The sequence below is a fragment of the Tachysurus fulvidraco genome, chromosome 12, assembly GCF_022655615.1.
Source record: "Tachysurus fulvidraco isolate hzauxx_2018 chromosome 12, HZAU_PFXX_2.0, whole genome shotgun sequence".
Taxonomy (NCBI): domain Eukaryota; kingdom Metazoa; phylum Chordata; class Actinopteri; order Siluriformes; family Bagridae; genus Tachysurus; species Tachysurus fulvidraco.
Genome location: NC_062529.1, coordinates 5603492 through 5629133, shown reverse-complemented (window position 1 = coordinate 5629133; position 25642 = coordinate 5603492). Strand labels below are relative to the sequence as shown.

The window sequence follows — 25642 nt, the reverse complement described above, 5'->3', positions numbered from 1 at the left end:
CCATATGTTGAAATAAAAATAATTCATTGGAAGAAGAGATTTAATATAACATGCAAACATAATTATCCTTTATAAATGTGATTAGAATAATCCGAATGATCATATATCTATGGAAAAATGGTTGCTATAAATACCCTCAAAAATCACAGAGAAATAATAATAAAAAAAATCTAATCACAGGATATATAGTAAATAGCAGTTCAGCAACATGGGATATATCTTGTTTTATATAATGCATTATATAATGAAAACAACAACAACAAAAACAACATGGTACACATTTTATTGAATTGATTTACTCCGCTAAACAATATTCCCAGCATCAGAGTACAGTCGTCCAACCTTGTCAAAGACGTGGCATGTTGTGAAGACCGTCTTGAATGGCTGGAAAAAAGAAGACGAAGAAGCCATTAGAAAGCTGTTTACATAGAGATATAAATAATCTAATATCTAGATAATTGCTAATCTATCTATCTATCTATCTATCTATCTATCTATCTATCTATCTATCTATCTATCTATCTATCTATCTATCTACAGTATCTATCTATCTATTTCACACTAAATGTTTATTTTAAAATTCTGCAAGTGCACATTAAATATTCTGTTTAAATGTTTAAAATGTCATTAAAGAAAGTAGGACATTAAGTAATCAAATAGTTTTTTGAAGGCTGTCTGGGGCCGAAGCAGCCAAAATCTACAGATGTAGGTAATGTGGGTTGAAAGACAAATAGAGGTGACACCAAATCAAATCAAATTTTATTTGTCACATACACATACATACAGAGTACGACATGCAGTGAAATGCTTTTTGCAGCTGTCTGGTATTCAAACATAAGGAATGCTATTTGGGATAAAAAATATAACCAAAAGGAGGTAGATAAATAAAAAAGTATAAACCATATAAAAAACGACTATATAAAATATGAAAGTATGAAAATATAAGTGAAAACTAATGTATATACATATACATAAATATACATAAATGCATATGGTTTTTAATTATTGTCCTTAAATGTGCAGTATGGTGTGTATAAAGTGTATAAAGTGGCACTGTGCTGTGCAAGTCCAGAGTTAAAGTGACAGTCCAGAGTTAAAGTGTCAGTGCAAAAAAGGTGTGCAAAAAACAGTGAAGGGGAGAGGTCCAGTACCAGATCCAGATCCTGGGTGTTTCCTGGTTTAAACTCATAATTTCCTGCAGGAAGAAGCTTCTCCTCATTCTCTTTGTGTTTTTCAGGAAACGGAAGTGTTTCCCTGAACGCAACAAAGAAAAGAGTCCATTGTTGGGATGGCTGAGATCCTTTACAATCTTCCTGGCCCTGGTCCGGCACCACGTGCTGTAGATGTCCTGCAGGTCAGGGAGCTCGGTGTGGATGGTAAGTTTAGCTGATCGCACCACCCTCTGGAGGGCTCGCCTGTCCTGCATGGTGTTGTTCCCAAACCAGGAAGTGATGCTACCCATCAGGACGCTCTCAATGGTGCAGGTGTAGAAAGTCTTTAGCACCTGAGAGGGTAGTTTGTAGTCCCTTAATCGTCTCAGATAGTACAGACGCTGCCGGGCCTTCTTCACCAGCGTGTTGATGTGACAGGACCAAGACAGGTCATGTGTGATGTGAACACCCAGGTATCGGAAACTGTCCACTCTCTCCATTGGAGTCCCGTTGATGTTTAGCGGTTGGTATGACGGCTCCTGCTTTGTGCTGAAGTCCACTATCAACTCCTTGGTCTTACTGATGTTCAGGAGAAGACTGAAGTTCTCCTGGCACCATCTGAACGAGTTATTATTGCTGAATGAGTTATTATTGTTTATGTGCAATAATGATTTTAAAAAAAGAAGTGTTTATTAGTTTTAGTAGTGAGTTCACTGTGCATAAATACTTTGTTTTACTCTGTGCTCTAACATGGAGAAGTTGCTGCTGTAAGTAGCATGCCCTCTTCATCATAATCCTAATAGTTTATCCTGAGCTCAGTCAGCCTGTTAATGATGAATGCCAGAGCCACCACATACATCCTGACCTCTATTTTTGCAGCTCTGCAAAAAAAGTGTCAGGTATTTTTAGCTGGACTGGATTCAGCTTTTTACAAGTGTCCTAGTTGCCGCGTTCCTCTCCGTTTCACTAGACGAGCGTTAACGCTCGCCGACCCCCCCTAGAGGCAGAGGTGGTCTGAATCCATTCGGACACGGCTTGCCTGCTCGCTAGCGTTTGGGCTAAGCAATGAATGTGGAGAGTCAAGTTAGACAAGCAGGAAAAAGAGCGAGGGAAGGGAGCTACTTTAATTATATATTTTGTTTAGAGTTAAAGAAAAAAAACGACGAAGGACAAACTAATGTCATAGACTGGGGCTTTGACGATTTCCCTTCTTGCAGGCATGCATGCGATTTGTCTGTCAGTCAGTGTCGGCCAGCGTGACAATCATCTTTGTGCCATGGCCTCGGGAAATGCTGCAGACTGCTGTCCTTGTAGACACCGTTTGCTCAGTTGTGACACTAATGACTACGAAGGAAACGCAAGTGGATGCTGTTGAAAATGCAATTTATTTACAGCCCACAGAAGAGAAAAAAGGAAAACCAAAAAAAAAAATGGTATTTTTTTTTTTACTTTGTTTTGATTAAATCAGAGTAACATCTTGAATGAGGCATTTTTACACAGAGCTAGTTACTGTTATGCACCGACGTGTCAGCTTAAGGAAGAGGTGTAGACAAGGGGCTTGTCTGAAAAGTCAGGAACCAATGTGAGTAAAGCTTTATAGTCTTCATTTTGTATTTGATATATACATAATCACACACTCATATTCTACACATTTACTCAGCTGTTTTCATGGGATTTTTTTTTTAGAGTTTTATTAACATACCGTGATCTCAATGGTTCATGATTCCTCGAATTATTCAATACTAATCATAATTATTGTGATTTTGTTTAGATTATTATTATGTACATTGGTTAATATTAAGACCCAACAACAGGGTACGACACACCTGGAGACATCAGCATTAGTGTGGAATTAATAGCCACTTAACTACAGCTTCAATACAAACACTTTATTTTTCTCCCTCCTGCTGGAGCCATATTTATCACAGCATTTCGTGTAACTTTACCCTAGATGCAGGCATTATAAAGGAAAAAAAGACTGAATAATTTACTTTGCCATTCTTTGGCATGGAACTATTCTGTTTTTTTTCCTCTTCAAACCAATTAGTGGGCTAGCACTTGTAGTGCAGAATGTAGGTCAGAATCGAGTAATAAAAAAGTATTGACTTTTCTCTGAATGTAAGCAGTGTGAAAGGGGTGCCTCGGCCTTGTCGTACATGAAAAGAGCTCCATTAATTTCACTTATTTCAAGAACGGACCCTGTCAAGTCCTAATGCATCCAATGCACTTTCCTCAGTCCGACACGCTGACATCTCGTCGGCCTGCAGCCGAAACGAGTTTACATTATGTTCGCTAGCCAGAAGCTGATGGTGTAATTCCCTGCTGAAGAGGCAGAGGACTCTTTCATACGCCGCTGCCTTTTGTTCCCTCTGAAGCTGCTTCAGCTCTTTACACTGTGACGTTTGACGTAGCAAATGAGTGTTTAGTCTAGTTGATTTTGAGACACTGAGAAAACAATTAGGACACATCAAGCACGTGCGCTGGCTTGGGTTAAGTGAGTGTAGAGAAACTGAATATAACAAAGACACAGTGTGTAATAAAATGAGAGTATTGTGACTGAAAACTTTAAAACCACCATATATTTAAAATGGCTTTGCTCATTTCATTTATTACTAGTTACTAGTTAACTAAGAGACAGACAGACAGACAGACAGACAGACAGACAGACAGACAGATAGATAATAACAAGGGAAACTCACTTACTGTAAATAAAAATATAATTGAAATATCAGTTATAATGTGCCCTATAAATTAAATTGTAAATATCATTAGTTATAATAATAATAATAATTACTATTGTTAATATTATTTATAATTCTTTTTATTATAAAATATTTTATTATTAGTTTCAGTAGTAGCTTCTCTGTAGCAATTAAAAAATAAATAAAAAATAGGAACTCTTTCATATTCAGAAGTAAAATAATTAAATATCATCCCACAGATGTTCAATGATGTTTTTGTTCACACTGTCTGAATACAGATGTGTTTAGCATTGTGTCAACTGACAGGAATGTTCTTAAAAATACGAAACAGTTAGAAATTTTATTTTTGACTTTTTAAGGGTTTTTAAGCATCTGATCCAGAAAAAATGTGAACCGTTATTCTGAAAAAATAATTATGCACTTTCTGTATTTATGTAAAGATGTTTGTGTTACAGAACAGAAGAGTGTAAGATAATTGTATTAACACACTTAAAAAAAAAAGTAAATAAAAAGGTGTAAAAAAAAAAACAAAAAAACATCCAAAACCTCAAAATCTGATTTTGGACCTTTTCATGCCGCAAATATGAAATTCAGATGGAAAGCAAAAGTACATTTCGTATGGTGCTTCTTTCTATTTTTTTCTAGAGAAAGTCTTCTGGTGCTAGGACAGGATATCTACAAGCAAAAATATCTACAGGCAAAAAAACAATCAGGGCTAGACCGATAAAAAAAGAAGCCCTTTATGGTATATGGTAATCAGTCCAAGCCCAAGATGGCAATGCATAATAATTCAGATGCTTTATTCAGATGCTTGATGAAATATGCATCCCACATACCAAAAGTCCTATTTTATCTTCTTATTTTATTTATTTATCTCTCCCATGTGATGACTCAACTTTAGGCTGAGAAGAGGTTCAAGTATAGAAACGGAAAGAAAAATAAAACAAACAAATCTTTGCTGAAACGTGGCAACAAAGAAAGAAATCATACAGTACGTGTTAATGTAATATTATTAACACCAGAGGGTTAGACCTGACTGTCTGAGTGTCTCATAGAAAGTGACATGAGACCAGAAGAGAAGGGAGGAGTGTCTATTGACATATTGTGCATATTAAATATAGCTCAAGAACTCCTGTGCACTTGAGCATTGATGTGAAAATCTAGACTTAGATATATTAGGTATAAACTCATCCGTATTTTATGTACATTGCTAAAAAGTTTGAGACTTTATATCTCAACAGTATTTGACAGTATATCGAAATATTTTGGTTTTCTTCATTATGTTACCTCGAGGTAACGACTGAATTGCTGCATCTCTCTTAAGTGTAAAAACTTTTTTTCAAGCAGGTTCAAAATAACCATTGTGGTTCCTGTTTCCTTTTAGTATCTCCTGCTCCACAGTATCTGCTCTATCCTGGTCACAGTAGGTACAGATCCTTACGGTAGGTACAGATCCCGGAGTTGTCAGAATCCCAGCTACCTTATGTGTGAAGTAGGAATGAACCCTAGATGAGACATCAGGAGCCCAACAGCGAACCTTGGTGGACCTGGGATTGCTCTTTGCAATCTTCTGATCGGTAGTCCAACACCTGCAACACTAAGCTACCACACCCCACTCAGGACAACGAGTGCTGAGGGCAAGGCATCTTATCCGATTCACCTACTGGCAGGGAGGAAGCTGGAGAGGAACCTGAGAGGAACCCCATGCTGACACCAGGAGAACTGACAGAAACTCACGAACATGAGCTCATGTTTGAGGAGTACATTAACATTCTGAGAGTTAATTACAAGTTGTGAGCATCAAATCTGTCATTCTGTATACCGTGCCTTAATATTCTAATAATACTACTAATAATAACAACCACAGATTTTTTTAATACTCTCTTTTATCCAGATCTCAACTAAGCTCAAAGGCTGTGCAATTAAATTCCGGCACATGCTGGAATGTGGACGCTGATCCCACTCTTTCACCAGGGTTTAGTGCTTTCATTCGTCTCCCTAAGTTCCCCATAACAATGATTTGGAAATGTAAAGCGGTGCTGCTCCTTCTTGCGGGTGCTTCTCTTTAATCCGGCTCGTTTTTCAATGTCTTGTTCAACCGAGACGTAACGGGATTAAAAAAAAAAAGCCAGGTAACTACTGATCGTGTCTGTGTTCCGACTAATACAAATAATGGATTGTTTTGAAACATAATGAGACCTGAAAAATAATCAAATTTTTGGTTAATATGAATGTTGTGCATTATTAATTTCTTTAAATAAAAATCCTTGTAAAATAAACAAAACCCTGTAAAAAAATTCACAGTGAATGATTTGATAAACTCAGGCAAGCCTGTAATAATGCAATTTTTTTTATCCTGTTTTTCTCATCAATATACGCAAGTGTGTTTTTTTTTACTAGTCTCATACACCATTCGGATTACACCTGCATCTTTTTTTTTCCTTTTATTATTATTATTTTTTGTTTTACAAAATAATCAAACGGTAATTTCATTTTCTTCTTTGTTTACGTTCTACGTTATTCTTTCTTACATTCCTCACGATTCAAAAGGAAGGAAGCTGTCATGTCTGGCTGTTTGAAGGCTTGAGATCTGGTGCTGGTGTGGAAAGCGTACAGTCCTGAAAGAAGACAGGAGTATATGGGTTCAGTGGAGCATAATTATTAAAGAGCGTGCCGGATGCAAGGGTGAGTCTCTGGCACTCGCTTAATGCAAAGATGCTTTTGAAAGTTTTCCAGCTTTGATTCCTATTTGCACTGGAAAGATACTGATCACGTGTTGTGTTATTATTTTTTTCTTGTTTGTTAGAATTTCTGGACACAGCAAGCATTAGAATAAGAGAGATCTTAAGCAGGAAATATAGTGAGCTGGTCCAAGACTAAATACATACATAACACAGGCTGATTCGTTCAGAGATAAAAGTGCACTGGATTTCATTACGGCATCGGGTTTCCTGAAAAGTGAAATAATATTTTAAAACCTATAGTACAACTGATCTGAGTCAGAACTGTTCTGTGCTAAATATAAAAAAGTAAGAAGCCCATTTAAATGTGTCAAGTTCTTTTTCATTGACATTATTTGTATGCAGTGATTAAAAAAAGGAAAATGCTGACATGATGAAAGAAGGTGCAGTGTTAATTGATACATACCTAAGATAAATAAAAAAAAAAAGGAGAGCGAGACGTCTGGAGATTTGTTTATTACATGGCAAATGAAAGGGCTGGGAATTTTTTTATCACCCTATAAAACAGTTATAGTGAATCACCCAGAGCCTCTTTGGTCTCTAATGTAGCCTAGACGTGTGTGTGTGTGTGTGTGTGTGTGTGTGTGTGTGTGTGTGTGTGTGTGTGTGTGTGTGTGTGTGTGTGATTGGTTATTGGAACACTTAAGAAAAATAAAAAAAGTTTGACTTTTTATTTTACTCTTTGTTTGTCATAATGAGTATCAAACCCATAAAACACACCTCATACAAGAGTCACATCACTGGTAAACATTTTCCTGCTTGGATCCACTACAATGTGGTGTGTTGGCTGAGACACGCGACGCAAAAAGCAATTACTGAAGCAACATTCAAAAAGCGAGCAAGGTAAAATGTAGGTATAGTGTAGAGGTGCTTTCACTAGCAAGGTATATCGGTTTAAAAGCGTGATTGATGAAAGTCTAATAAAAGGTGATAGTGAGGGTTTTGCGGCTAGGCACGGCCGCTGTCTGCACTTCATTAGGCTCTGTAATTAGCTAGTGCTAGCAGTGCTGATGCAAAGCTCAAAAAACACACGCTCTTACCATGCAGAGGGCAGCCTGATGAAGGCCCGTCCTCATCAAAGGGGGTGTTAACTAATGTGCTAATTAAGCGGTACGCATCACCCGTCATCCTCACCACCTGGACTTTCACAATGCATCAACAACAACCGGCATCATCACGAGAAGCTTGTATGCACATACACACATACTCTCTTTGTTCAGGATCTGTACATCGATACAGGATGAACATTAATAGCAACTGATACGTCAACCAGCGAGGGGTGAAAGACTGGACAAAGACAGCTGTTCACACGAACACTAAGATTTTAAATGTTTAAAAAAGCAGACAGACGGATCAGAAGTTCATTAGCTATGTACAGTACAGTATGTGAGCATGCCTGAGGCCTCTGCCATCTTCCTTTTTAACTTCGCAATTGAGATCAATCACAGCGCACTGCATTATGGGTAAAGGAGTGTTAATCTCAGCACATCGCAGGGTGCCATATTAAGGAGGAGAAGTAGAAGAGGAAAGAAGAAATGTAGAGGAAGAAAAAAAAAAGAAGATTATGGGTATAATTTAATCACAAATGCACCTGAAAATAACCATATCCATCATTATCTTCTTGTGAGTCAATGTGAGGCAGAAAGGAATGAGACGATGTGGAAATTCATTATTAAGACAGGTTTGTGTGCGGTGCATATCTCACCGCTAAGCGGCAACCGCAGGCAAATATGGCACATTTATCACGCCGCAGACAAATGACACCGGGTTACTAGTTAGACAGTGTAATAAGTGCCATTTAATTTCCTCTTTAGATTCAATTTACGTTTAGGATTGCTATCAAGGGACAAAACTTTTCCTGCGAGAGTTAAAGAGGTAGAAATACTTTTACATATCAAACAGCTCAGTGAGATCTGATAAAGACAATTTGAGTGCAACTTGATGTAGGAACCTACATGTTGGAGCTTTTTCTTTTTGTCCCACATTAACATGGACATGGTGGGGAAAATAAATAAATAAATAATAAAATAAAATAAAATAAAATGACATTATAATGACTCCTAAAAGCTTCAGCAAGCAGGAAGTGAACACGTGTGAGCGTAGTCAATGATTATTTGATTGTAGTCAAATCATCGTAGTCAATGATTTTCAATGATTATTAAATCACTGTAATAAACTACATATCAGTGCTGAAACACATATCAGTGCTGATGACTAAGGTTTTGTTGGCATAATTATTTAGTAGAAGTCACTAAATCATTACATTTTCGTCAACAGTATTTTCTTGGAATGACTGATAATATTGAATAAATATTATGCTAAAACTAGAATTATACTGACTTCCTGCTGTGCAGATAAAAGAAGGAGATTTAATCCAAAACACAACAAAAACTAAAACTAAATACTACCTGAAAACACAGACGAAGCACTTCATAATGTATGTGTGTGTGCACAGGCATGTGTGTGTGCTTTGACATTAAGTTGAGAGACCTCTCTCAGTGGGGCCTAACCCCTGATGGTGGGAGGAACCTGGTTTCTACCTATGGATCAGTGCTAATCCTCAATGTGACATCCTCAGCTGCATCAATTATGCTAATCTCACACACGCTTGTTACGCTGAGCCTTCATTACTGTCAAACGCCAGCAGGACAGGCTTTACAGCCCTGGAATATGAAGCTGGTTTAAAAAGAATGAAGAGAGTCACTACGTTGTGTCAGAGGAACAATTCATTCCTCTTTAAACATGGATTAATAGAAAGGATAGCATGTAGGCATCAGTGTCTCGTATTCCTGGGATCGAATATGTGACGCTGTCTGAAACACTGTCTGCACATGTCTGAGTGGTGTCAGTAGTAGGCACTCATATTTATTTGGTTCTGGGAGGATGTATTTCCAGGCAATTGCACTGGATGCAGAGGGCAGTGGCTGCTGGTAAGAGCCAATAAAGAACTTTCATCCATGAACTGCCTTCAGCAAAGACACACTCAATTACCTAATGTAAGGACTTCGGGGTTGTGAGACCACAGAGCTTCTTTTCCTCTTATTTACTTTTGGGTATTTGTAAAATTGCTGTCGGATTTGACAAATTTGTGACATGTCTTGAAGATGTGTCTTTATGTCTTTCCCTTTTCCCTGTTTAATCATGTATATATGTGTGTGTGTGTGTGTGTGTGTGTGTGTGTGTGTGTGTGTGTGTGTGTGTATTTCTAGATTGTCCGTGCTATAAGTCTACCTTTTTCCCTTGTAGTTGGACTTGGTTCTCCTCTCGGAAGTGCTTGGTTCCGTACTCTTTCCTCTTATATGGAGAATGTGTTTGGAGAAGAGCCTCATATTCTTTGTTCTGGTGGGCCTTTGAGAAAGGCATAAATCTATTCAGGTGGGAGAAAAAAAACCAACCTGAAGTTAATATAGATGTAATAGAAGGAGCTTTTCCTACAAATTAGCTTGTAATTTAAGGAATATAAGGAACTTAGTGTTGTAATGTTGGGAAAAGTTGTAAATGGCATTAAATGACGAAACATCCATGTTGTTACAGTTGCCTCAATCTGCAGTAGAGATTTAATTTGAGTCCTAAATTGAAGCAATAGCCTCTAGTTCTATCTAACACATCCACTCACAGCTAATGTTTCAACCCTTATACATCACCGTGTCGGCTCATTCCTCCCTTGGAACCGCAATGGATTCCAGTCCAAATCGGAATGGCTTCTTAATCGCTTGATTTCTTGTGGGTTGTTAGAGTCGCTTGTGTGTTTGTTGGGCACTTGTTCAATGCAAATGGCTGTTACTTAGGAAAAATGCCAGATGTTAATTACAGCGAGGTTGATTTTGTAAATTGCACCCAAGACACGTTGCCTGGAGGAAGATTTATCCGGCGCAGTACAAGAGGTGTCTGCATGAGCACAGCTAAACGTCCTCTGGGCATTGGCTTGGCTCATCACAAAACAAACAAACAACCAACAATTCTGGCACTTCCTGTGAGCTTTCTCTGCACTAAAAGGCCCCTTTTAATCCCCCACCCTTGTCATGTTCATAAGATTTTAATGATGATCTGACAACAACCACAGGTGTTAAATTGTCATTTTGGAGTGTAATAAAAAAATAAAAAAATAAAAAATAAACTATCCAGGATCATACAGTAGCCATGTACGAAGAGGGAACTGTCACTGAACAGGAAGAAAGAACATGGCTCTTATCAAAGCACTTTGTAAAAGGTAAACTGTCTATAAATCATTCCTGGCATATGGATATTTTATAATTGCCTCTTCTCCTGTGGGTAATCATGCATGGGGTTGGGCTAGGGTACGACATGTTCGGTGGAGGGAAACAAAAAGTAAAGTACTGTTACATCTGACAACGGAAGAAAATGTCAAAAAAAAAAAAAAAAAAGAATCAGCGTGATTTTGTAATTAATTCTCCATATACACCTCAAGGAGAGAACCTATGTATAATACTCTAATAAATAATTATGGCCTAATAGCCTAATAAAGGAGCAAAAAACAACGGATAAAAATTTTGATAGGGTAGTAAAAAAGTTTGCATCAAACACAGCACTTTAAATAATGGCCTCATACGTACATCCTTCCCCACTAGAGACACCAGCCGCTCCTGCAAGACAGATTACAGTGCAACTCATGCTAATGTGCACATGGGACAGACAGCGCAGAGTAAAAATTAATGTGGCCCCAATGTCCTCGAATACACAATGCTTCTGCTGCTAGCCGGCTGTTTCACTTACTGCTTTCATTGCCTCTGAATTGCATTTTAATAGGCTAGTTTTTATTCATTCAAAGCCATTAAGAGGAGTTTGGCTTCCTCACAGGGGATCTCTTGGCAGTGTGCAGTGACAACACACTAGGCAGCCACCAAACAGAGAGGAAAAAAGGGGGAAAGTTAGTGATAGAGCGACTGTGCGTGTGTGAGAGAGAGAGAAAGAGAAGTTTTCTCTCCCACTTTTTATATGGCAAGATTAAAAGCTCTGCGTTTATGATAATCATAATCCTGTTTGTACACGGTGTAGAAGTTTAATTAAAATGTTGGTAGGTAAATGTTGTGGAATGCCTGGAAAACAAGTTCCTTTCTTTTATCACTTGCGCTATAGCATACGGTATGAAGTGCTGGAACCTCACCAGCCTTTTAAATTCTAAGGTAATGCTAAACATTCAAATGCTGAGACTTGACTTCGTCCACAAGATAGATAGACAGACAGACAGACAGACCTATCTATCTATCTATTAATCTATCTATCTATCTATCTATCTATCTATCTATCTATCTATCTATCTATCTATCTATCTATCTATCTATCTATCTATCTATCTATCTATCTATCTATCTATCTATCTATCTGCCATTTTATTATTTTGTTACACATTAGCATCTGTTTATTATTAGACTTTGATTATGTGGATCATCCAGCGTGTGAATTAGACATATTAGAATGAGCAGATTAACATAAGCCTGTGATCTGAATTGCAGCCAGCCCTACTGTCAGAGCTGCTCTCACAGAATATTCATCAACACCTTCTGACCAATCAGAATCGAGAATTCGACAGCACGGTGGAGCAATAACAATTAATGCATGTTCCATATGAATAACTAACCCAAAAGGCTGCAAGGCTCCATGCAAATTAAAACAGCCAAAATAATTAAAGTCGCACTTTCAGCCAGCTTTATTGTCCAGTCCATACTGAAGCTGCTCGAATTTGTCACAACACTCCCCAGTATAGACTGAATTAAGATGGTGTTTTCAAAGAAACTTTTTCAGTAGGAATTACTGAGAACAGGATGAGCTGGACACAAAATCAAAAAACACGGTCTAATCGCACCTCGGCATGCCCCAGAGCGGCCAAATGTGCACAGTAACTACTTCTCATATAACAGCCTGGCTGCAGTGGTCTGTGTTAATAGGGTTAGCTAATTTCCTGTTGAACGTTGGAGTCATCCTGATTAATAAACACTGCACACTAAGCTTGTAATTTAAATAAATGCCAGGGCTTTCAAACCAAACTGTTAAAGGAATATTGTTTTAAAATGTTATTATGATAATCCGGTGTAATCATTATATTCTTGAGAGGCGCTCTAATAATGTTTCAGCGAGCATGGAATACGTGTGGTGGGACATTAATAGCTGAAATAGCAGTGTTTTATTCAAGAGTGCAGTTATTTTCTCACTAACTTGTTTAAAAGTGGCCCCTTCTGAGGTTTTACCATCTGTTCGGGAAGTTTGGAAGGATAAAGCTAGAAGCTCTATTGCCCTTTAAGCCAGAGTTGGGTGTTCTTTTAAATAAAGCGCAACAACTTTTGAGCTACTGGAAAGCCACCAGCTGGCATTTAAGTATCCTAATTTATGACATCTGAATATCAAATGCAGTGTGACATGTTGCCTGCTGTCAGTATGATATATGTTATTCGGGCATAAAGATACACTGAACCCTCAACACTGAAGTGTGGTCACTGAATTTGCTGAATCCTAAAACATATTCATTCTGTGTTTGGCCATGACTACATTACTTGCTTGGTCAAATCTTGATTTATATGTATAGCTTTGATTTTACACTTAAAACAGTTTTGGTCTAAATGCTCTTGTGTTGCATACGTGTGTGTGGGACTCACGGCTGGTCGATGAGGCGAGACCTCCATTCCCGCTGCCGCAGCTCCTCTCTGGCCTCCTCCAGGTCCGTGATGGATGTGGCCACGCGCAGACTCGGCTCCAGGGGCCGCTGACGCTGCCGTTGAACCTCTGCAGCTGGCCTGAAAGGCCCCTGACATGAATGGGGAGGGATAACGTAAATGTTTTATTGCTCACCCTACTTGTTATTGATGATTCCCTCTTTCAGCCAACTGGCCCCCAGGTTCCTCTACTGTTGTGGCATTAAGCTTCTTGTAGCGATGCTGAAGGCATGATGAGCATGAATGGGATTAAAGGTTAAAAAAAATCTAAATATTTCACCATATGGTACCTCTCACAGCACGGTTGGTGTTATATCGAGGTATCTGCTACAACCTCAGCTATAATATCAAAAGGGTATTAAATGGACACAATACTAAACACATACAAGATGTCTATTTAAAAAGAATTTTAGAAAAATTATTAAAAAAACTTTACTAAATACTAACTAAACTAAAACTCGAGACATACTCTTTTCTCAGATTTTTGGCCTAGTTGGTTTGTTAATTAAAAAAGACAATAAATGTTTTTTCAGTGGAATTATTTTTATTAGTAAGGCCTTCATATGGTATAGCATATAGACTCTGTCCAGAGACACAAATGAAATGACAATGTGTTACGCTCACAGCATCGTTTTGCTCTGCTCAAATCCACTTGTGTTTTTTTGTTGCTCTTTGTTTCTTAATGTGACCTTCAGACATTGTGGTTGCTAATTCATGCAGGCACAAATGCCCTTGATGCTATCGAGACCAGATCAGCATCCGGCACTGACCAATCCCCCGGCTTCCCCAAATGGCACACATAATCAATCCATCACTCCCCGATGCTTATCATGCCGGAGAAGAGTTACAATGAGTAAGAAAGAGGTGTGTTTATTTATTTATTTTTGTATGGGGTATAACATTAATAAGTAATACATCTTTTCTTGTTATCTGTCTGTCTTAATTTACTAGTATGTGCTGATGAATCTACAGCCCACACCGATTAACTTGACCTCTAATAAAAAGAAATGACTCATGTCTTATTTCTGCTCTCTCATGTTTAACACTACTAGAACCCAGTAATGAGTATCGGTCACTGTAAAAGTCGTGCGTTGTAAATAACACAGATGCAAATATCCATCGGCAAATGTTCTCAAATGTGTTTACACTCAATAGGATTTATTAATGTCTGGACAAGGTTTTAGACTTAGGACAAGCCAGCATTAGGTTTATGAAAGGAAGCATACTAGAGGCATGTTAAGACATGAGGTGACTCTACCTGTGGTGTCTTATGTATTGGTGGTAGTCTCTTTATGCTAGACAAGAAGCCAGATGGCTGCTGGTTGGTTGCTGTTTCTTTGGGAGCAGATCGTGTCCGCAAAGGTTTTAATGCCCTTAACCTCAGCTCCATCTCATCAGGCTCTGGGCGGAACGGTGAGTTGAACACACCTGGGCGCTGTAGATCACACATACACACACACACACACACACACACACACACACACACACACACACACACACACACACACACACACACACACAAATGCACACGCACTTAAAAAAATATACGTCACTAACAAAGTACTGAAATATTCAAACAATTCCTTTGGCCTTGAAAAGGCTCATTTGTGTGAGTGCACGTGTGTGTGTGTGTGTGTGTGTGTGTATGTGTGTTTTCTCACTATAATAATTTTGCAATCTGATCACCTCCTTTTATTGAAGGCATCCATGCAAAACCTGCTCGAAAAATGCACACGTTCTTACTGACAATGAACCTGCTTTTAATCACTCAACCTCGGCAAAACAATTATACTTGTCACCTCCCGTGAGTAGACGTATATCTATCACTTCAGCACCTGTCAAGTCCTCCAGCTAGCATGAACATTAGCTTCCTCCAGGAAGTTTCAACCTTGCTGTAGGTGAGCTGGCTGGAATGTCTAGTTGTTATCCTGGGTATCCTTCACGCATTGGGCGTATAATGTATTAACTGCGCTACAATACGTACTAATAGTACTTTTGTGGCATTTCTGTTTTCTTTTTTTTCCCCCAGATGCTACTGCAGGTCTTTTGGGGACTGTAGGTACACTGTAAACTCCCAACTTGCCACAGTCTTCTAGGAAAAAAGAGCAATGATGTTGACCCTCATACTGAGCAGCTACATCTATGTCAGCACAAGCCACTTTTGTCCGGCAGAATTTTCTCTGGTTAACGATGAACCGTCGGAGACCCATTCATTTCCTTCAGACAAGGTCAGACTGTGGGAACAGAAGTTGCCTAGCACACACACGCAGCGTGCGAGTGACTAAGAGAAAGTGCAGGACAGAGGAAGCGAAAGAGAGCGCTTCTCCTAAAGATAGTGATGCCATTCTTGCTTTATAGTGAGGTTAAGCTCGAGGTTCATGGCCTTTCCAATAGCTTTTTATGTGCTAGGATGAATAATGTGCATGTGAGATAGGTGTCTACCACCGTACCCGATTCCGTTACAGACCTGATGATGGAGCTGATGTGGCTAATGGGCTACGCTGACAATCTGCAGTAGAAGTGCTTGATTAAGGTACAGGGATGAAGATTTCTAGAAACAGGGGCTGTTTTAAAGCAGTATCTGTCCAAACACTGCAGCTAATCTGTGTTGAGGGCTATTCTTGGAGTGCCCACTCGACGACTGCCCATCTTTCCCCCTTTAAATCCTGTATCATGCTGTTTCCGAACATCTGTTCTCCATTTACCTTTACGTTTTATTACTTAATTTCTGCACACCGACTGCAGAATGTTGCCAATGACATCTTCTTGCTCTAATGGCCATGACAGTAGATGTAATCCCACAGATGCCACAGACAAAAATGAGTTTAAAAGCCATGAGTTAAAGGCCATGAGACGGTATAAACATCACTGCTGGACACCGAATCAACTGACCTGATTAAAAAACATGCACTAAATGTTGCCAGATATCTGCAGTGTATGTGCTCTCACATACATTCACTGTGTCAGTGAAAAGCAGATAAAGCTGTCACACAACCTAAAATGGGAAATACTAAAAGTGAAAATTAAGTATTAAAAAAACAATAAAAAAAAGTGTGTGTGTGTGTGTGTGTGTGTGTGTGTGTGTGTGTGTGTGTGGTTCTGACCTGTTTGGTGCTGAGGAGGAAGTGAAGACGCTGGGCTTGCATATATTTCTCCTGCTCCTTTTTCTCCAAAGCAATGCGTTCTCGTTCTCTTTTCTGCTGCTCTGCCAATTCCTCTAGTTCTCTTCTTTAAAACAGGAATTTATTAAAGGAAAATAAAACAATTTAAGGAACAATAAAAAACCCCCACTAATATTTCTTCACAAATGATTTACTCATCTACTTTTTACATCATTCATCATACTTTTTACATAGAATTATTTAACATAAAAAAAAAAACAGTCTGTATTTGTGTATATTTCTACACACAGCTGGTTGGTAGTGTAGCAGAATAGAACACATACGATATACAGTAAGGGATAACAACTTTCTGTTCTAATGTACAGTACACACTCAAGCGCACAGAAAACGTGGGTAGTCATGCGGCGTCATCGTGCCCAAGCTCTCGCTATTCAATTATCATTCTCTATTACATATCATAAGAGAACTGAGCGTACTGACACTTAAAAATCACCGCTTTTGCAGAACTCCCCTTCTCTCCGTGCAAGAGATTAAATTACGAAATGAAATATGTAGAACAGAGACATCTTCGTCTGTAGGAAATGGACTTGTGTATTAATGGGGAGTGAAATCTAACAGGCTTGATCTCATTTGCATTATTCTGCCTAGCTCCAGCTTCCTTATAAACGATATTCTGTAAAGTACATAATATATTGGATTTAGGAAGCACAATAATAGGTAATGTATCAATCCAGTTTTTTTTGGTCTGTGTACTATAGTCTGTCAGTGTGACCTTGCTGACCTATATCTCACACTTATTATTAATTGCACTGTAGTGGACAAAAGCCAAACAGATTTGTAACCGTAGAGGGGATCTCAATCTGTGTCTGAGGAAGGCGATGGGGAAACACATAAAGCTCATTAGTGCTGATGGACCAGTGGGGAGACACGGGAGTGGCTCGCACAGATGACCTTTGTGCGTCCTTAAACCACAACACACGTACATGCTTCTGAATCCGAAAACATTTTTGCAGGAGGTCTGCTTATTCTTAAAGTGTTTCAACAAGCAATTTGCAAGATTTGGGTTCATTTTGGCAAATTCAATGGATATTAAAAAAAGAAGAAGAAGAAGAAAAAAAAGAAAGTATAGAGGTATCTGTGATGAAAAAAGGTATCTGTGATGTAGAAAAAAGATAAATCCAGCAAAAAATTTTTGTCAATGTCAAATTCCAAAATATAGAAATAAAGTAAAAAACTCAGAAGACTTTTTATGAAAAAAACGAAAGAAAAATTTACCCATACATAGCCGAGTTTAATAAGTATGCACACCCTAAACTTGCAAAAACATTCTACATTCTTTAGTTAAGCCATTTCCTTGTTGATTTGTATGTGTGTTCACCTTTAACTTACTAGGAGACAAATTAACGTGGACCTTGTACTGTTGCTCATCCCAGGAGACTCATCCCCAGGTCAGGATTTTTCAATTCCCTACACAACGATCTGATCTCACGGCTTGCAACCTTGGGGTAACCATGGACACTCAACTGTTCTTTTCCTTGCATGCTGCTAATGTGACATGCTCATGTTGAATTCTTCTCTAAAACATCAGCCATTTTTATCCACACAGGCTGCTCAGGTACTTGTTCAGTCTCTTCAGTCATTTCCAGACTGGTCTACTGCAACTCAGTACTGACAGGTCAGCCTATGGACGCAATTCGTCCTCTGCAAATGATCCAAAATGCAACTGCACAACTTGTTTCAAGTTCTCACATACCGCCCCACTGAGTCTCTAGTCCCGAAGTCTGTAAACTAGTGAACCGGTGTTAATGTATTCATTGATAGATTTCAAAGCACTTTTGTACGTCGCTCTGGATAAGAGCGCCAAATGCCATAAATGTAATGTAAAGTTTTGCACTAAAATCTACTGATTTTGTAGCTAGTCGTGATTCCTGCTGCCTCAATAAAAGCCCTAATTCTGGCTGAAGAAAAGCAGATGTAAAGCATGACGCTAACAGCACCCTGCTGCTATGTTGTTGTTTTGGTGATGTACTTTATGGAATTGGACTCATCAGATTAGAACACGTTTTGCCACATGGTTTGGTAAGTTTCTTTCCACAAGCCATCAGACTCCTCAATAACTGAACTGAACTGTACTGAGCACAATACACACACACACACACACACACGCACACACGCGCACACACACACGCACAGACACACACACAACAGACGACACTGATCTGCACCAAACACACACTTCCAATACATCCATGTTCACATCACCCATATCAAACTGTTTACATGTAGGTTTTGCACAATGTTTTTGCTCTTTGCACATGTTGTCTTGCACATTTCAGTCAATTGCTGTTTTGCACAATTCATTATAATACCTCATATAACTGCTGATATTATATTAAGTGTTCATTCCGGTTGTACAGATGCACTTTATGTGGCTAGGACTGACTTACTCAAGTCTTTAGCTCTGTCTTTGTTCTATGTAGCACTATGGTCCTGAAGAAACGTGTCTCATTTCACTAGGTACCATGTCATCTACTGTGTATATGGTTGAAATGACAATAAAAGCTGTTAATCCATAGTACAGCTAATGTTTTCTAATTCTTTTGATCAATACTATACTTTTTTGTGGAGGAAACCAATCTGAATCATCTAATTGATGTCAGACGTAAGATAATAACTTGCACATGAGATTGAATGTATTTGTTTAATTCTGAACACAGCCAAATCTCCAAATAGGAGCTATTATTTTTTTCATTTTATTTTTCCTTTTTTTAATCATAAAATCTGTATGATGAAGTGTTTTTCACTTAATTTTTTTCCAATAAAATTTTGATTGATAGAAAAAAATTCTGGCATGATTTATCTTGGTTTGATTTTTTTTTTACAATACTTTAAACAAGGTTTTGTAGATTTTTTTATATCCATTGTAGCTCTCATAAGGTTTTAATAATTATGTATAACCTGCCAATTATGATTTTAGTGACTTTAGTACAACCTAAAAATATATAAATATATTAAATCTAAACTTTCAATATAAAATGTTTGACTGTTCCATAAATTAAGCAGTATTTTAATGTTTTCGCATTCTGTAGTCATTAATTATTTCTTTGTTACTGCGATAAGGTACGTGCCTTAAACACTCTCCAAATGCTTGCAATACATTAAAAGAAAGCCAGTTTTTCACATGCCCTTGAAAGGAATACAAAAGTCACAAAAGTAGCCTTTCCGGTAGTAGTCCATCAATTATCCCCACCCCACTACCCCCCCGGACACTGCTGAAGAGTTAAAGACTTGCCTTACTACAACATTGTAGAGAGACATTTATCTGATTATGGCTGTAATAATTACCCAGCTGTTTATTACAGATAGAGAAATAATTCATGCGGGAAACAGGCCGCGGTGGCAATGACACTCCGCATTTAGTAAATATGCAAGCCGCTCACTTCTAATTACTCAAGCCCAGAGGAAGCCCTTATTAAGCAGCAGAACCTTAAGTGTCTTCTTGACAAATGATGAAGTGTTATATTGCACAAACTCTTGCTGTGGAATTACTGCAGTGAACTTGGGCCTTGACTTCATTAAGATATGCAGGAGAGGACGGCGGGATGAAGATGGACACTGGAGCATAGTTTCTCATGTCATCAAGTCTCAGCTAATGAATAGGCAAGGATGATTCTTTTCCCCCCTGTTGTTATTGGTTGAAATCTTTCATTGTTGGCAGCACGTGTGTGTGTGTGTGTGTGTGACAGAAAGGGGGGTCACTATCAGCTTGATCCAATTGCCTTGTGTTCAATGGGAACCATTAGTAAAATTCTGAATAATTTATTTGGTTGCTAGAGCTACATGAATTAAAGCCCTGTTACAGAGACCTTTAAAGGGTGACGTATCAATCATCGTGTGATTCCAAGCCCAAAGTGGAACCGTTTCATAAAGTCAGTGCAATCGATTAGTGAGTGAGTAGTTACAGAAATATATTGACACATATTATAGATTGAGCAGTGCATAAACAATGAACATAAACAATGAACTTAACCAAGAGGGAAAAAAAATGTGATGGCTACATGACTCATCTCCAAAACAGCAGATCTTTTGTGGTGTTCCTCATAAGCATTGGTTAGTAACTTCTAAAATTGCTCCAAGGAAGGGCAACCCGTGGACCAGTGACAAACTAAAGAGCGTGCAAGGCATACTGATGCACAAACTGCTGAAAGTGTTAAGTTGGCTCTTACAGAAAAGCTCGCTGTGTGAAAAATGTCAGGCATGCCCATGTTGAACCCTGTCCACCATCAAAAGCACTTCAAACTGGACCATGGAGCAATGGAAGAAGGTAAGCTTCTTCATTGTAACTTTGAACAAATGTTTTAAACTCATGGTATCTTAAGTATGTAACCTAGTGAGCCAGCATTAATGTATTCAATGTTAGAGATTTACGCACTTATGTACGACGCTCTGGATAAGGGCGTCTGCCAAATGCTGTAAATGTAATGTAAATGTAAATATAAGCTGGTCTGAAGAATCGTGTCTTCTGTTTGATCATCTGGTCAGCCAGGTGAGTGTGTGTCAGATCAGGTTTCAGTAATGGTTTAAGGAATATGACAGAGTTTAGAGGTGTTGACTTGGCCTCCAGATTCCCCAGATCTCAGACTGAACAAGAATCTATGGGACGTGCTGGTAGAAACAAGTCTGATCTGATGAGGCACTTTGTTTTGGTGCATACTTTATATTGCAGTAATTTAATAATAATAATAATATTAATAATAATAATAATAATAATAATAATAATAATAATAATAATAATAATAATAATAATAACAATAAGCTTATTACCATGTATGCAATTTTCTAATTCTAGACAATTATTTTAAATTATTTTATGAATGTCAAACACAATGGGATACTGTAAAAGGCCATTAAAAAAAAACAGAAATTGAATCCTCAGTGTTTTATACACATTAGAGAAAGTGACTCATAGGTGAGAAACCCCATTAAAAGCAAGCAGCATCACTTAAGTGAGTTGAGTCTCTGGTGGCTGGAGGTGTCGATGGTGGGAGTTGGAGTTACTGATCCAAGGAGCACTTAACAAATTCACATTTAATTTTAGCAAAACCCTTAAGATATTTTCCCCACAAAATATATTGGCCACATTAACATGTGACTCCAAGTTTTTATCAAAACTAAAAGATGGTATCATTTTCAGCCCCAAAGCATGCATAGTTTATTAACGCAGAAGCTAGGGCTAATTTATTTTATTATTTTAACTGTATCCTTTACTTCTGAGTAACCCACAGGCAAATAATGCCTGGCATGTTGCTTAATCTGCACATTTTACAGTTTAGGTAAGTAATTTTTTTTGATAGAAAATCTGATTTAAATCTACTTACAAATACAAAATAGTTGGGAACTGTGTAAACATCGTAGATCTTAGATCATACATTTATTTCTCTCTCTTTGCCTGTATATATTTGTGTGTAGTCTAAGATAATCTAAAAATTGCATAATAATAATAATAATAATCATAATAATAATAATAAAATAAAATAATACAAATATAAAGTAATAATACAAAATAAAATGCTTGAGTGTTTTCTCCCACCTGACTTGTTCGTTCTTCTTTGCCAAGTCTTCCAAATACCTCTTCCGTGCATAGTAATTGTGAACATACTTCCTTATGTAGTAGCCTCTCCATCTCTGTTGTATCTGGCAAGAATATATTTCATTTAGAATTGTCAGAATTATTGTTTGTCATTAGCTTCTTCTTTTTTCCCTCATTAAATGCGCAAAGCTAGAGTTTAATTAACTCAAGAGCTTAATTAACTCCAAAGTAGCTCTGTCTGTATGGTCGCCTACACAGCTAGATAAATGTGCTCATTAATAGAAATAAGGTTATTGACTTAACCACTGAAAGAAATGACATAAATGAAGAAGGTTTAGACATGGCCGTTACACACAGTTACACAGCTAAGTGTGTAGGACAGCATTACTCCAACTCGTGCTGGAGTCCTATACCGGAGTGGACACATGTCCTTCAGGATAATTAGGAGATTAAAACAACAGCAGCAGAAAAATAATAAGGCAAAAACAAAACAAAATGAAAATTGGCATTGATCAGCAGTCAATAGATAATTCGAAATAAAGTAATTGCGTGCTGCAAATCCAAGTTCTGGCTGACCTTTTAGACGAGTAAAATCGATGATGCGTACTCCTCAATTAGATCTAATACAAATGTGTGCATCCTTGTAAACACTGGTTTCCATTAACAAACTTAACACTTTGGGATTTTGGGAAAGAATGTGGGTGAGTGAGGAAAACTAGATGGGAAAAAGTGCACAGCTATTAATAAACAGTGTCTAACAATTAAAACTCAATAACCAATAAACATCAACAAGCAAAACACAGATAATCATAAATACTATAGGTTTGGATTTTTATGGGATTAGTTTAATAATTAATTGACTACAGGCAGCGGTGGCTCAAGCGGTTAAGGCACTGTGTTGGTGAACGAAGGCACTGTGTTGGTGAACGGAGGCCCGGGTTCAAGCCGCTGCACTGCCACTGTTGGGCCCTTGAGCAAGGCCCTTCTGCCCCCTGCTCCAGGGGTGCTGTATAATGGCTGACCCATATGTGAAGAAAGAATTTCACTGTGCTGTAATGTATATATATATGTGTGTGTGTGTGTGTGTGTGTGTGACAAATACATTCTATTCTATTCTAACAGACTAACGTGTTTTTGTGGACTGTAACATTAGCAGCTGAGTGTCATTTTCACACCGGTCCCTTGTTTCTCCCGTAATATTTTTTTACGTTCCTTTCCTTCCTAGACATAACAGTCTCTTCTTTTACAAGAACTATAAAACACATCTGCATTGTCGAGCGGCTTCTGTTTGCATCTAAGCAGTGACAGGACCTTCGGCCTTGCACACTGGGGCCTCTGGGAAAAGGTTGAGCTCCATCGCTCCAATTATACTCATGTAAAAAAGAACGGACAGAGAGCACAGGCTTAGGTCCAATGTTCTACATGGAAATGGATATATAAATCTTCACTTGTTCCTGATTTCCAGTGTTCTCCAAACATCACAGTAATATTTTTCCGTAGTGGGAACCTCCCGTTCCTCAATAAAATAAACTGGGAAGTTTTGCAAGTGTTATAAAATTTTACTTCAGGGAGGAAAAAAATGCTGCATGGGATTGTAAAGCTACGATTTCACTGCATATTGATACCCCTATAAAAGTGTCAATTCATCAGTCAAATAAAAAGCCGCTACTTTATATGGTTTGGAACGCAACATGCGTAACTGAAAAAGGTCGAAATATAAAAAGTGAAAAAAAGACACTTTAGTCTGTTTAGACATTGTAATGACTATACAGAAGAATATGGGTGAATGTCATCGGTTGGAAAACCACAAAGATTAAAACCGAAATTTGTTTGAGTTATAAGAAGTTTAACCTGCTGAACAAGCACTTGCTAAAAAAGATATAATGATAAAAACTTTAACTATAAAAAATCCTAAATTAAATCATAAATTCTATTGAGATAAATATGTGTAGGGTCCAAATTTACATTTTACATGCAGTGTTTTCACTTCAGCCAACTTATATATTAATATATAATATAACGAGGTCTTCATCACATGCCTATGCGGTACCCTGACTTCTGCTTATCAAATGGCAAGACGATCTGTTAGTAGATTTCAGCGTATTATAAACTCGAGACAACAAGATATAGAAGAATTACCTTGACAGCCATCTTATTGTAGAAATTCATCTTCATGTGAAAATATGCTATCTGTGAGGAGAGAGGGAGATGGAGTTACATCACAGACACTGAACCTTCTTGCTTCCTGACCTGTTCCTAACATATGCTAAAGGAATCCGCTTCATATGAAATATGTAATATGCATTAAGCTACTACGCTCTAGCTGTGTGAGAGAGAGATGGGATGTAAAAGGAAGTCAGACCTCGTATGGAAGGGACGCCGTTGCTCTTAATACATAATACAGTTATGGCTAGGGAAAATCTATGCTAGTCAGACTGGAACCTAATGGAGATGTATGGCAAAACACTCTATGCTGAGTCTGATAATCAATGATGCCCTGTGGGGAATTAACTGGATAACTATAGCAGAGAATATTCACTAGAGGTAAGGATATGATTTATTAAGTGTGAACACTATTTAGGAATAACTTATAGCAAACTTATAGTGAATTTACTACCCCATTACGCCCCATTAGACATCTCACTCAGCTTATGCAAGCTTACCACTTTTAATGTAATTTAAAGTTTAGAATATTGAGTTGCGTTTTAAAAAATAAAATAATAAGCAATCAAAATATCTTCAGAATCATTGGATATTGAGCAACAGTGTTAAATAAATAACACACAGAATGTGATAATCAGAGTCATAGTAATCTAAGTTGAAGCTAAGTAGCAAAATAAAAATGTGTTCTTTCCAACATCTTTTAATCAAAGTTAGAATCCCAGCAATGCAACAGCTACCCATTTACAGGAACCAAGCGAGCAAACCTAGCCCTTCTCTCTATACTGTCCAATCCAGACTGTCTATGAGCTCATGTATGTGAAAGAGGGCAGATTTCTCTAAGCATCTTATGCGGCATGAGCAACAGTTTAAAAAAACTATGCAGTTGGCTGGCTTCATGTGGTTTGGAGGAAGAACATGTTAGCCTTCACCCTCATTGATTGGAAGCTGTTGTATGATGAGGACAGCTGGCTGTCTGGTGAAAACTGGCAGGTGAGTACCTCCAAGCAGGACATTTCAAGATCATTGATACTTGTGGACTTCCTCAAGAGATCATAGCAAAGGTTTTATATTGAGTTTTGGGGTGACCATCACATTTAATGAAATACATCAACTGCTGTTGCTGATTATAACTGATACTCTAAACCTATGACCAAGCCATTTTACAATGGCTTTAGAGGTTTTAAATGGCCAAATGGTTGCGGTCATCTGAATATCACACATATATGATGCTGCCCCACACTATTGCCACAAACCTGTATAAAATATTTATATCTTGTCTTTGTTTGTTGAAATATTACAATTTCCCATTATTGGAACTAAAAGGCCTAAACCTGCTCCAGCATGCCAATGATCCTGTGCACAAAGCGAGCTATTTGAAGATATTGTTTGCAGGACGGAGTGTAGGAAATCCGAACAGTCGGCATCCAACATCTAGTGGAAAGACTTTCCAGAAGAATGGAGGTTATTATAACAGCAGAGAAGGACTTCATTTGGAACAGGATGTT

General features: G+C 38.0%; 1 protein-coding gene across 3 annotated transcripts in view; it reads right to left on the bottom strand.

The window, feature by feature from the left end:
* Nucleotides 1-267: 267 nt before the first annotated feature.
* The window catches only part of spata17 (spermatogenesis associated 17), a 28259-nt gene continuing 2884 nt past the window's right edge, over nt 268-25642 (bottom strand). Inside the window, exons 4-11 of one of the 3 annotated variants that reach the window (XM_027173686.2) lie at nt 24114-24164; nt 21975-22078; nt 16367-16490; nt 14521-14697; nt 13206-13354; nt 9826-9961; nt 6385-6471; nt 268-384 (exon numbers count right to left, since the gene is read on the bottom strand). In XM_027173686.2, the coding sequence (XP_027029487.1) occupies nt 6415-6471; nt 9826-9961; nt 13206-13354; nt 14521-14697; nt 16367-16490; nt 21975-22078; nt 24114-24164 (798 nt within the window). In that variant the 3' untranslated portion in view covers nt 268-384; nt 6385-6414. Of the gene's footprint in view, nt 385-6282; nt 6472-9825; nt 9962-13205; nt 13355-14520; nt 14698-16366; nt 16491-21974; nt 22079-24113; nt 24165-25642 lie in introns of those variants that run through there. The other 2 variants (XM_027173683.2, XM_027173684.2) reach the window with 2 other exon arrangements.